The sequence below is a fragment of the Capra hircus genome, chromosome 26 (assembly GCF_001704415.2).
Source record: "Capra hircus breed San Clemente chromosome 26, ASM170441v1, whole genome shotgun sequence".
Classification (NCBI taxonomy): Eukaryota; Metazoa; Chordata; class Mammalia; order Artiodactyla; family Bovidae; genus Capra; species Capra hircus.
The window spans coordinates 20,615,967-20,629,642 of record NC_030833.1 but is presented as its reverse complement, the minus strand read 5'-3'; the positions used below and the strand labels follow the sequence as shown (position 1 = coordinate 20,629,642).

At 48.5% G+C, this 13,676-nt stretch overlaps 1 protein-coding gene across 1 annotated transcript in view; it reads left to right on the top strand.

The window, feature by feature from the left end:
* The window catches only part of RBM20 (RNA binding motif protein 20), a 56,750-nt gene extending 44,291 nt beyond the window's left edge, over window positions 1-12,459 (top strand). Inside the window, exons 13-14 of the mRNA XM_018041108.1 lie at window positions 6,407-6,528; window positions 9,568-12,459. Coding sequence (XP_017896597.1) covers window positions 6,407-6,528; window positions 9,568-9,678 — 233 coding nt within the window. The 3' untranslated portion in view covers window positions 9,679-12,459. The remainder of the gene's footprint in view (window positions 1-6,406; window positions 6,529-9,567) is intronic.

Below are 13,676 nucleotides of genomic sequence, written 5' to 3'. Positions count from 1 at the left end.
CATAGCATCCAGCATGCCCCAGGACAAAAATTAAAAAAAAAAAAAAGGAAATAGGTACTGACCTTAGAATGAACTGAGATGATTGCAAGAAGGCCCTGGGTTCTGGAAAATACTTGCAAAGGCTGCCTTTCAGGACAAAGGTGCCAGACAGTCAGCAGCCCTTCCCGGATATTGTGGCACTGCGTGAGGCACTCGGGGCACAGGGGTACTGAGAAAGGGAACACAAGTCTCTTGGCATCCAGGAACTTGGACTCTGTATGACACACACAGGCAGAAATTAAGAATAAATTCTGCTACTTTATAATTCATGTCTTATTTTTATTTTTATTATAAAAAGTGTGAAAGATTTTTTACAACAAATTTATAACCCATGTAAAGTAAACATTAAATGTTGTTTCTCTTCTTCTCCCCAGTCTCTCCCCCTCTCCAAAGGTGGCCACAGTCATACCCATGGATAGTTTTTCTCCCACAAAAACAGATCAAACTGTACACACAATGTTATGCAGTTTGCTTTTATACCTTAACAGTGGATCTTAGAGCTCTCTTCATATCAAATGCATTCTTCTTAACTACTGCAAATATTTTATCTTAAAAGCTGTACCATACATTACCGATCCATCTCTCTACTGGTGAACATTCAGAATATCTTTAATTTTTTTTCCATTAAAAATTAGATTGACAACAATACTAGGTAGAATATGATTTCCATCATAGTTTAGCACTGATCGGTAACCAAACATTTCACGTATTTCTACAGAATATATTCTTACATTCCAAAAGTATTATATATTTGAATGGCACTGCCCTGGGAGCCAGAGCAAAGAGACGTGTTTTTCTTATCAGGAAATGTTTTTCCTGTCAGGTATACTATTTCACAAACTTATTCCTGTTTTCCCATCTTTAAAGTCAATAATGGCTTTCTCTTACATATTTACTTCTAAGGATTGTAATATAAAATTAAGTAAGATATCCAATGTTAGAAATGTTAAGCAGCCAAGAATAAAAGACTAATATAAGTGAGAAAGTACAAAGTAACATTATTTATCAAAATTTTAAATTATTAATTTAAATGCTATAAAAGTTAGACTTTTTATTTTTTTCATTTACCATTGAACTTGGAAAACACCTATGGGGTTGGTAATATTTTCAGCCCTCTTTTACAGGTAAGAAATGAGATGGTGGTGGTTTAGTCGCTACGTCGTGTCTGACTCTTGTGCCCCCACAGACTGCAGCCTGCCAGGCCCCTCCGTCCATGGGATTTCCCAGGCAAGAATACTGGAGTGGGTTGCCATTTTCTCCTCCAGGGGATCTTCCCGACCCAGGAATCGAACCCATGTCTCCTGTCTTTCAGGCAGTTTCTTTGCCACTGAGCCACCAGGGATTCAGGGTGAGATGCAGGGTTACAGAGCTAATGAACAGCCCCCTGCCTCCTAGCACCGTGCTCTCGCTGCCTGTGCACCCTGCCACCTTCCGCACGTGCTGCCACCTTGGCGTGAGCCAGTTTCTGTTGGATGGCATGCTAGCCCAGGGGAGAGGGGCGTGTCCATGTATCTTTGCATTTCAAATTTTCAAAATTGCCACTAAATTGCCCTCCAGAAAGATTATACCAGTGTTCAGCACTACCTCACGTGAGAGTACGGTTTCTCCACATCCTTGCCAGCTTTGGATCTTATCAGTTTTTAATCTTTACCAACCAATTGGAGGAAAATGGTAGCTCATTTTATTTTTTTTAAAACGGCCGTATGATTGAGGTTAATGAAGTACACATAAAACCTGAATTTTGACACATATACACCTGTGCGCCATCACTGCAAGCAAGACAGTGAACGTACTCATCGCCCCTGTATTTCCTGATACTCCTTCGTTACCCCTCCCTCCCAACCCCAGTCTCCAGGTAGCCACTGCCCTCCTTCCTGTCACAAAATACTAGTTTGCATTCTAGAATTTTCTAGAAAGGGAATTGTACAGTATGTACTCTTGTTGCCTGGTTTATTTCACTCAACAGTTATTCTGAGATTCATCCCAATTGTTGGGTGTATGGATAATTGGTTTCTGTCTATTGTTGAGTATTGCACTGTGGTTTGGGTAGATCACATTTTGTTTATTCATTCAGCTGTTGATGAGCATTTGGGTTTTTCTGGTTTGGGGCTATTACAGACTGTACTTTTATGCTTGATGATAGTCTCCGATTGGCTTTGAGACCTGTTGTTTCTTTAATCTCAGTGGAGGTGAGGGCCATATGATACTTTTCTGCATTTTCCAGGTAAGGAAACTGAAGCCCAGAGACTTATTACCAGTGTTGTTTTTGTGTTTTAGTTGCTAAGTCATGTCTGATTCTTTTGTGACCCCATGGACTATGGCCCGCCAGGCTCCCCTGTCCATGGGATTTCCCAGGCAAGAATATTGGAGTGGGTTGCCATTACCTTCTCCAGGGGATCTTCCTGACCCAGGGATCTAACCTAACTCTCCTGCATTGGCAGGTGGGTTCTTTACCGCTGAACCACCAAGGAAGCCCCTTATTGCCCGAAAGTACACAGTAGACTCAGGTCAGAACTGAGAGAATCCTTATTGGAGACCTGGCTGCCCTGCCATTCAGGCAGCACAGTGGAAGGAAAGGCAATTTTGGTGCAGTGGTTAAGAGCACAGAGTGTGGAATCTGACTCCCTGGGTTCAAATCCCAGCTGGCTGGGGGACAAAGAGCTGCTGATTTAACCTCTCTCTCCCTCTCTCTCCCTGGCTTTCTTCATCTATAAATCCGGGATGGTAGTAGTCACCTACCATGTAGGGTTATTCTGAGGATTAGATGAATGAGTACTTGTAAGGTCTCAGTCTCTTGCAGTAGGAGGTACTTATTATGAGTTGTCTATTGTTATTATTTGTTTCTTTCTCTCTCTCTCTCAAAGTCACTCAGTCACGTCTGACTTTGCGACCCCATGGACTGTAGCCCGCCAGGCTCCTCTGTCCATGGGATTCTCCAGGCAAGAATACTGGAGTGGTTAGCCATTCCCTTCTGCAGGGAATCTTCCTGACCCAGGGATTGAACCCGGGTATCCTGCATTGCAGGCAGATTCTTTACTGTCTGAGCCACCAGGGAAATCATTATTCATTTATGGAATAATTTTTGAGACCTACTCTGCTTTCTCTCACTGGGGGTGCATAACCCGTCACCCTCCATGGTTTATCACTACTGCAAAGAGACTTTCTAGGGAGTGGGGACAGCTCAGGCTTGGTCCCTGTGGAGCACAGGGAGGTAGAATGAGGAGGAGAGGTGAGGCAAAGTCCTGCTGCTTAGGGGTTGGGCTGGGCACGGGGGTAGGGAAGGGCAGCTCCGTGGGTTCAAGCCAGCTCTGGGGGACCCCAGACAGCGTGAGCCTGCCAAGGCCTTGAGCTCCTCCCAGAACCAAAGGGAAGCCTACAAAACGCAAGCTCCCCCTCTCCACCCATCACAGGCTGTGCTGGGATGACAGGGCTGTAATTACCCATGGCAGGAGCTATTATTAGAAGGCAGATGTTACTTTAATTACGGTACTTAATAGAGGCTGAAAAATGGGAGGACCAGGTTGCTACAGAACTCTCTGGGTCCGGGGCTGTGTTTTCTTCACGCTGTGCTTCCCCGGGCCCTCACGTTCCAGAGGTGTCCTGAGGCTGTGTTGGCATTCTAAGTGCCCGGGCAACTTCTGGTTACTCAAGGGTGAGTTCCCAGGCGTTTGGGGATTTTGCCCCAGCTTCTCCCTCCTCAACACTATCTCTGACCACTTGGTACTGCCTGAGTAGCCCTGGAGGCCGGTGGGGGCCTTGAAGAGAGCTGCTGCCCAGCCGTGGAGCCCGGGTTCTCCAGGCAGCTCTGGTGAAAGGCTGGAGGGCCAGAAGGCTTCTGCGGAGAAAAGCCTCACACATGTCTGCTATTGTTTTTTGATAAACAGTTTAATAAAGAACTAATGTTTGTTGAGCCCTAGGCAAAATGACATGTGCTTCCCCATTACACAATTTATTGTATTAGTATTCCTGTTTCACAGACAAGGAAACTGATCTCAGAGAGGTTAGCACACATACCTGAGGTCACACAGTGTGAGTCAAAGAGCTAGGTCTGACTCCAAATTCTGTTTTCTCTCCAGTATACTGTGGCTTCCAACTTTTTTGTTTTTTGGCAGTAGAAGCCTTTGTTCAAGTGAAATCTCACCCCAAACACTACAGATGGTAGCCATGCCCACTGCTGGGGCTGAAATGGGCCACAGCTGCCAGCTCAGGTCTGCTTCACGTTCTGTGTCTTCTGAGGCAGCTGCAACCCTTTTGGGGGCACCCAGGACAGAGCTTTGAAGGCCTCTTCGGAAACATGGCGGATTCTGGAGGCCTCGTGGGATCTGCACAGAAAACGCAAGGCTTCTTTCTTGGTTTTACCCAGTTGGCCGTCCCTACGAGGTCTGGACTCAGGGAGAGGCTCTGATCCCCTGCCTGCGTCTGTGCCTCGGGGGTGGGGGGTGCTTCCCCTTTTCTGGTTGCTCTTCTCTTGTCCAGTGGGGGCCTCTGCTCCCTGTGGAGCAGCAGCAAAAGGGAGAAGTATTTCGCAGGCACAGAGTAGAAAGGCGGGCCTTGCTTCATGCTCTGTTTGCTAGCAGCAGCCAGGAGCCAGGGCCTGGGGGAGGTGGAGGGGCGGGACGGCCACCCACAGGCAAAGCCAGCCCGTTCACATCCTTTGCAGTGAGGTTGGGAGGCCACTAGGCCTCCTGCAGGGCAACTGGGCCCCTCACCCAAGGACCTCACTGGAGATTGCTGAGGGCACGGCAGGCAGGCTTGCTACGTGGCAGTTAGAACCGGCCAGCCAGTCCACTCCCCACCACCAACACGCACACACACACACACACACACAGAGGAGCCATCCGTCAAGGCAGGCCGCAGGCAGGCCTCCCAGGCTCCCTCCTTCCTCCAGGCCCGTCCTTCCAGGCTGATAAGTGGCTTTTGTGAAATGAGGCGGGAGGAGGGGCGGGGTGAGTGTTGGGGGAAAGGTTTTAATTAGAAGTCTAAGCTGCTCCTCTATGACAGGGTCTCCTGTGTGATTAGCCCTGTCTCTAGAGGCAGAATAAGGAAAGTGAAGGAAGGCCTGGGCTTGTGGTCACACGCAGGGCCTTGGCGGAGACCTGGCCTGTCCCCCTCTCTGTAAGAGGCTGCCCTGGCCTCGTGTGTGGCTCCCAGCTCCACTGTCCCTGACACCCACTGGAGCCAGCTCTCTGACCATCCCTCCATCCGCAGCAGAGCTCACCATATGGGCAGCACCAAAGCACAGCGGAAGGGTCAGTACCCAGCAGCCTCAGCCTGAGAGCGCGCAGGGCCGGGAGTGGCGCGTCTGTGTGTCCCGAGTGGCCAGCCCCGCTCCTTTAGCTCCACAGCGTGTCCTGATCTCCGCGGCCCTCAGCCCTGCTTTCTAGCTGGTGCCTCAGTCAGAAGGCCCAGGAGATATTCAGCCAGCTCTCCCCAAGCTACACAGATTCTTAGCCTCTGGTCTTAGCACCTTCTCAGACCTGGGCTCTCCACTCTGCTGTGTCCTCAAGAGGACAACTGTGACCCCAAAACACCATGGTGTAGGCTGGAGCAACCACTGTCCCCCTTCAAAGATGAATCCTCTGGGCTGTGATGCCGTCATTTCTCTGGCTGTTGGCCCACTGTTTCCTTTCCTCGGAATCAAAGGAACTCCCCAAATTCTGGAACTTCTATTTAACACATCATAAATAAAATGCTGCTAACGAATGGCTAAGATTTAAGACTGGAGGAAGACGGAAAAATGTTTATGATAGCTCATCACATGAAAAAGGGAGGAAACAGAATTATACTTAGGGTGTCATTAAAAATGTCCTCTTCCACCCCACAAAGGGCTCTATATATAGATAGTGTAGAAGAAAATATTTTGATTGGAATGACTCCGAGTGATTTTTCCTCACTTTTATCTTTAAAAAATTCTTTTTAGTGAACATAATTGTAAAATAAGCAAACAAAAATGAGTGTTCTTCCAGAGTCTTGGCCACAGCAGCTGCAGAGAGACGTACAGTATGGAGAAAGGAAATCCACCCAGTGAAATGTAAGAAACCTCCTTACTCCTCCTTTCCCAGGAAGCAGACTGATGTTAGTAGAGCCTGAACCTACTTCTGGAAGGCAGTTGCAAAGCATGTGATTTCCCAGCACTCCATCACACTTCATCACGCTGCCTGTGAATGAAGCTGATGCTGTTTCCTTCGTGCCAGTTTTGTAAATGAGGAAAATGAGGCTTGGAGAAGTTGGGTAACCAGCCTAAGCCAATAGCAAGCCAGGGCTGGATCGCGTTGCTCCTGTTTCACCCTGACTGCTGTCTGGACCCCAGGGGCCTCCCTCCACCTTCCTAAACTGCCTACCTGTCCGTCCCCCAATCCTTCTGCAGGGGTTGAGTTCGTGGTGCCCAGGACCGGCTTTTATTGCAAGCTGTGTGGGCTGTTCTACACGAGTGAAGAGATGGCGAAGATGACTCACTGCCGCAGTGCCGTCCATTACCGGAACTTACAGGTAACCGTTGGTCTTCCTTGCCTAGCGCCCAGGAGGGGCAATCCCTGGGCTAAGGTTCTGGGAGGTTATATCTCCTTCCATCACATGGAAAACTCATTCTGTGGTCTGAATCCTGATTCCACCAGACTTCTCCACATGGTGGCTGCCTGCCTTATGCTCTCAGAGCATCTGTCTCCACGTTAATACAAAACATTCTATTTGGGTTGGATATTTTTGGCAACTGGCTCTCCCTCTAGACTGAATGACTTTTTAGTATTCACCTAGCCCATGGTTGGAGCTGATCCCTTTTCACAAGACCTGGACATTTCAGATACAGATATTTCTGTTTCTCTTCTCCTGTGCTAGTATCCATGTTTGACTAGAATAAAAGTCACTGTTATGTTCTACTGAAATGTCTGTTCATACTGCAGCTGTTATTAAAGACGTAGCATCTGGGACTAGACACTGGGGATACAACAACAAAAAAAGCAGATAATAACCCCTGCCCTCATGGACCTTCCATTCTAGAGTAGTAGATAAGCAAAAAATAAGTGTGTTTCTTTGTATATTAACTGTGACATATAAAAAATATTCTATATACCGTATTTCATCCAATCTAAGGTGCCATCAGTTGTAAGACACAACACTATTTTTTGGTACCAACATGAAAAAAAATGCTACAGATTAAATGGTGAGGCTCCATCAACTGGAAAATACATCTCAATTTCAGAACTGTTCATATGTGGGGAAAAAACATATGTGGGTCTTGAAGATCATCCTGATTTTCCCAAACCCTGGTCTTCAGTTGGAATCTTTTTAAAATGTGGCTTCCTAGACCTACCCTATATTTGCTTATTCATTGTCTCTAGCGTGGGGCCCGGGAGTCTGCATTTTAAAGTCTTTCCAGCAGATTATGATACCTCAACATGAGAACCTTCTCATCCAGTCTTCTCGGCTGGACTGCATAACCCTCAAGGAGACACACAGCTCAGGGTCACCCAGGAAGGTTGGAAGAATGCAGACTCCCAGGTCCTTGAATTCTAAACCCTCTGCTTTTTGCAGGGCAACAGACTTCACTGAGTTTTGGGCCTCTGGGCCAAACCCCCAGGCAGACTCGCCTCCCTGTAGCAGGCCACAGCCACTCCTGTGGTCCCAGACCTGTCAGGTCCAGACGCTGGCTAAGTCCCTTACACCCGCCAACTGCAGTTCAGCTTTCCGCGGTGCACCTGTCGGGGAGCTGGGAGCCTCAATCACAGGTGTCCCAGATAGGGTTTCTGCCAGTGGCCTTGACAGACTGTCTCTGTCCACACAGATGCACCCATCCCGCCCCCACTCCATGTTACATGTGCGAAAAGGGAAGAATTCAGACGGGAGTGGCCGGTGCTGGCTAACACCTGTCAGGCAGCTTGTAATTCTAGCACCCGTGAGGCTGTGAGGCGGGGGCCGGGGTTGCTCCTGGCGATGGGGTGGTAGGAATCTTCATTTTCTGTCTGCAGTCCTGCTGTTCTCTCGTGCTCTGAGAGAAGCCACAGCAGGTGGTCAAAACAGCAAGTGGAGTAGGTGCTAGGTGGGAAAACTAGACGCACGCTCAGCCCCAGGTCCGATACCCGACACACCCACCCACTTGCCTTCCGTGAGACGAGGTGGAGGAGCAACCCAGTCCTCCATCAGCAGCCTGATCCCCTGGAATCCACGGTCTGCCTCTCTCCATCAGTCTCACCCACCTCTCAAAGCCAACCAGGCTCTCCTAGAGACACCAGGTCGACTCCATCACCTCTCCCACATCATCGGGTCTGACCCTCAGATTCACCCCTGGATGAAGAAGGAGGAAGATATCATCCTTCCATTCAACAGTTTAGGGTCTGAGGCTAGAAGATGAGTGACTTTCACAGAATCAGACAGTCAGTGCCAGTTACGATCAAGGCGGCATTGACTTTTTGGCCAACCCAATATATATAGCCTAGGATCCTACCATCCCATTTACAGAAATCTAACCTACAGAAATAAATTCACCAATATCTAAATATGTACAAGGACACTTATTGCAGTTAATATTATAATAAATGTATAACTTATTGCCAACATTTTTGGAAACAGCCTGAATGTCCAGGAATAGGATAGCGATTGAGTAATTGATGGTTCATGCCTATGACATTGCTAGGTGTTTATTCCATGCCAGTCTCTATGTTTGATGCTTTATGGTACCTCTCTGGGATGTCGCAGCAACCTTGTGCAGTGGTTACTGTATTACTCATACTTAACAGATGCCAAAGATATTGAGGAACTTGCCGGCTGAGAGCCAGCCTTTGAACCCAGGTCATGTGATGGCAAAGCCCACACACTTGACCGTTGTGGGGGACTCAACCCTGCTGATTCTTAATCCAGCACTCCTTGCACTCCCCTGGGCTGCCTCAGCCATCAGAGGACATCCACCTGGGGCCTAGGGCATCTTCTGGTTCTCTCACCGCATTGAATCCAGAACCTCAGGAGCAGCCTGACAGGCTCACCGAGTTGGACTTGGGGAGCCAATGGGAACATGGGTGCCCTGAGGTGGGGTACAGGCGGCTCCCCCAGCCTGTCTGCGGAGTCTCAGATGTCGGGATGCATTTTTTCTTTCACAGTAGGTATGGGACAGAGCTGCTCCCCTCCTTGCCCTTCCAGCCTCCCTCTCTTTCCTCTGCCTTTTACATGTAGACGTGCTGCCTGGATCCTAGGGCTCATTCTGGACAATGAGTAGAGTTGTTGTGAGGATTAAATGAGTTTATAGAAGAAAAGCAGTTAGCGCTGGATCTGGGATAAGGGCTATGGATGTGTTTGCTGTTAGGATCTGCACTTCCCTACATTTCTCCAGGAATCATTTGTAAACTAACACAAAGAGGGTGGAGCTCATCACTCAGCCTGGGTCCCGGGGCCCTGGAAGGATCTGGGGAGGGAGAAGAGGGGTCCCACCCCAGGGGGGCAAGAGGAGAGGAGAGGGGGGCCAGGCACACAGCCCCTTCCTCTCCCCTCGGCTCACCACTGTCTTTCTCCCTCCCCACTCTGCCCCTCTTTACACCACAGAAGTACTTGTCCCAGCTGGCCGAGGAGGGCCTGAAAGAGACGGAGAGGGCGGGCAGCCCACGGCCCCAGGACAGCGGAATCGTGCCAAACTTTGAAAGGAAGAAGCTCTGACACCGCTGCTTGAAGGGGGAGAGGAGGGCCTGAGAAGTGGGGCCTTCCTGCCAGAGAGGAAGGAAGACCAGGGAGCCCACGGCGGTGCCTGAGTCGGTCTGCAGAGACTCACGAAAGGCCCGGAGCGCCTCCCGCTCGGAGCCTTCACCCCGGCGTGTCCAGTGACTCGTGTTTCCTTCAAACAGTTTTTCAATTTGCTTGTCTCTCTTCCTCTCCATCTCTCACTCCCTCCTTCTGTGCCGATAAAATCCAACTTCTCAGGGATTTTCACAGTGTTCCAATTCTTGGTGGGATAGGATAGGTCAAGCCAGGCTGAGTCCTCAAAAAAAAAAAAATTTCATGGAGACTCCTGGGTCGAGAACCATGTCTCTGCTTGGCATCCTGTGTGTGTGGGGTGGGGGAGCTGAGTTGGATCCTACAGTCCTGGAGTGGGGAAGCCTTGGACCACCAGCAGGCAGAAGCTGGGAGCTCCTCCAGCTCAACCACCTTTTTGAAAAGCCCTGATTTTCATAACTCTTTTGTCCTCTCCATTGTTCTAGAAGCCCACCAGATTCAAGCCTTAAAATTTAAGGAGGGAAAGAGCCCTTTATTTTGGAAGCTCTGATCATTTCCCTCCTGTTGATTTCAGGAGATGCCAGGGTTTGTTCTTCTCTGGATATTGAGTCTGGTCTAGATTCACTTTAAATAAAAATGAAAACAGAAGCATCTTCCCCCTCCAGCTAAAACATTAGAAGGTCAAGACTTCTGTTGAAGACTGGCCTCGCAGACATGCATGGTTGGCTTGAGAGACACCAAAACAAGGAAGAGGCATCCATCCTTGACTCGTCCTTTGGTGCCTGCACACTGGGTACCAGCAGCCTCACAGTGGGATGGTTTTTAAATGGTCTCTTAGAGGCGGGGGCAGCTAAGGAGAGGGAAGGCTGCAGGACCAAGGAGCATTGAGGGTTGCCAGGTACCCTTTCCAATTGGGCAGAAGGCCAAAGGCCTCTCAGAGTTTACCCCATGTGCAGACTTTGATATTAAATGTTACGAGGCGCAGAGCTCCTTCCCATCGGGCTGTGGGTACTGAAGGTCTATGCCTTCAGGTTCTTGGACAGGACAGGCTGCGGGAGTCTAGGCTGAGGTTCATTGGGAGGGTTTGGGAAAAGGTGCTGGGGAAAATGAGGCTCAATTGAGTCCTGGAGAAACCCTTGAGAAGGTCAGAAGGGAGCCTGGGGCTGCTTCCTCAAGTGAGACACTTGCCCGGAGGCAGCTCCTAGAAGAGGGTTCCTGTTAGTTCTATTCCTGACCACAAATAGGTAGGCTAGGACAAGATTGCTTGTTTTATTTTACTGTTTTGCTTTTTTTTTCTTTTAATGGTAGATAAGACTATACTGTATATTCTGTTTTCTGTCCTCTGCACTAAAAGCAGTAGGTAGAGAGATGGATTATTTAAGTTCCACACTGACATCTGATCAGTGAGAAAATTAAGCCTCAGAAAGGAAGGGAAAATAGAACACAAGGATCATGTGTAAACCTGGGGGCAGGTGGCATCTGCAAGGAGAGAACCGCTGGGGACCTGTGAGAGAGAGGAGTTCAGGCAAGCTTCAAACAGACCAGCTTGAACAGGTGTAGAGGGAGGCTGCAGGCAGTGGGAAATCTGAACTTGGCATCAGGCAGCTGTGGGCCTCAGAAAGGTGAGTGTCTCAAAGAGAGTAGAGTTTGAAAACAGTGACTCAGCCCAGACCTGTTCCCCTGGCTGCCTTCTCTGGTTTTTACCTGGTATTCTAGAAACCGGCTTCCCCCATTTCTCGGAAACTTTCACCCTATGTCTTTCTTCCCACTGGTGGGAAGTCAGGGGCCAACTCTCTGAACCTTGCTGGGAAAAACCTAAAGCCTAAAACTGCATTTTTAGAGAAGCTGGCAGTCTTTTCTCCCAGCATAGTGGAAGCTGACCCCACCAGCTCACCACCCCCCTACCAAGCAGTGTTTCCATGGAAACTTGGATGTCTGTTCAAACAGCCATATTCCCTAGTAATTTAATGGCGCTCTTACTGATAGATCGAACTTCCCTATATTTTAAAGCTGGAGAACAGCCCTGGGAAGGAGAGAGAAGAAGCTCTTTGAGTTTAATAAGAACATTTTAAAATTAATTTAAAAAGTCATCCAAGGTCCTATATTTGTGTGTATATATATATTTATTTTTATTTATTTTTATACAATTCCATTGGCATAGTTTCACCCACTCTATAATTTGCACTTTTTATTTGTACGTGTGTCATACACAATGCAGTATTGAAAGCAACCAGGAAAATATTGATTTTTTTTTTTTAAAGCTTTTCTTCAGTGTTTGTTAACCATTTCAAAATGTCTCCCTGGAAAGGTTGTTCAACAGCAGCTGCTGTCTTGAGCGGCACATTTACTCGTCCCCTGCATTAATATAACAAAAGGCCTGTGTACTTTTTATTGTAAACACCTGAAATAAAGTATATCCGCAGCGTATTCCCGAAGAATTTGGTACACTTGGTGTGAGCAGCAGCCATTAGTATCAAGGTTTCTCTTGACAGTCTGAGGCTGTGATCTGTTAGATTATACTTGAACTGGACCAGAGTTTGATTATTGAGCTTGTGAGAAAAAGAAAACCATTAGTTGATTTAAGTTTGAACTTGTAAAGTATTGGAATTTGTTGAGTGTGTCCAATTAATCGTCACTTTTCCTGATCTGTATAATTGACCTCAAGTGTTTGTTTTTACAAAAGGAAAAACAAAAAAAGATTTTTAATAAAGAGAATTTGAAAGCTTGTGAGTGAGTCGTCATCTGTTACACTGGGATCCCTAAGTGTTTGGCCAAAGGATAATCAGAGTGTGGAGGTTGGGATTCAGTCCATCTAAATCTAGAATGTTTCTGAAGAGTTGAAAAAACAAGATGCAAGAGGTTCCACTTGGAACTCTGGGGGGGGCAATCAGAGCTTCTCATGGGTGAAGCTCCAAGAGGGCTGATTCTAGGAACATGGGGAGCTGCTATTCCCCAGGCCAAAAGAGTTGGATAGAAAATTCTCTTGGCTGCTTCTAACCCTGTGGCCCGTCTCACTGCTCTCAGGTTGTCTAGTGGCCGAATTCTGTTGTCCTGCACCAGAGTCAGGCTGTTTCTGGAAGTGCTGTCCCTGTAAGGAGGTCAGCTCCTGGCTTGGGTCCTTTCAGCCTTGGGACTTCTGAAGTCCCGTTTCCTTGGGTGCAAGGGCGGGTGATGGTATTAATCACCTCCCTGATTGTTTCTGGGCTAACGTCGTTGCTGGTGAAAGCAACTGCTATGCTGTGCAGCCCTGAATCTTTGCTGTTTGGGGATTCAGAACAACCCTCCAATTTTCAGTGGTTCTTAAGTTCTTTCTCAACTGTTTCTTCTAGCAAAACAATGCTAATCTCCTGGGACCGGTTAGCAAGTCCTTTGAATGGCTTGGAATCTTCTCAGGGCCCTCCCCTCCTGTTGGCAGTGTTCCTGAGTCACGGGAGCGGCAGGGCAGTCCAGCCCCAGAGGGCAAAGTGAGTGGGGCTGCCTGTAATTAGTGGGTGCAGATGTGTAGATCTGAGGAAAGTTCCCATCCAGCCTGTTGCTGCCCACCTCCTCCCCACCCCCCGACCTATTGTGGCCATCCAGGGCTGAGCTCAGGCCTCCAGTTCCCAACCAGGAGGGGTGGGGAAACATCCTTCCCTACCAGTGTCAGCCGTACCCTTGTGGGCCAAGGCAGCCGGTGGGCCTGGACTCGTCCTGCTGCCCTAAGTTCAGGATCCAGGGCGGCTAGGGTGCCCCAGTACCTGCTCCCAGTCCCTTCATGTGGCACAACTCCAGGGGGCAGTACGTTGTCTTCTATAAGACACACTCCCCACCCCACCGCCCCGGAGCTGTGCAACAGAGCCATCCTGCCAGGAAGGCCCCCTGAGCTGAGTTCCCTGCCAAGCCAGAGGCTCATCATTTGCTTTCTTGTGTTCCTAAGGGCCCGAAGCCTAGTCCTGAGCCAGTCA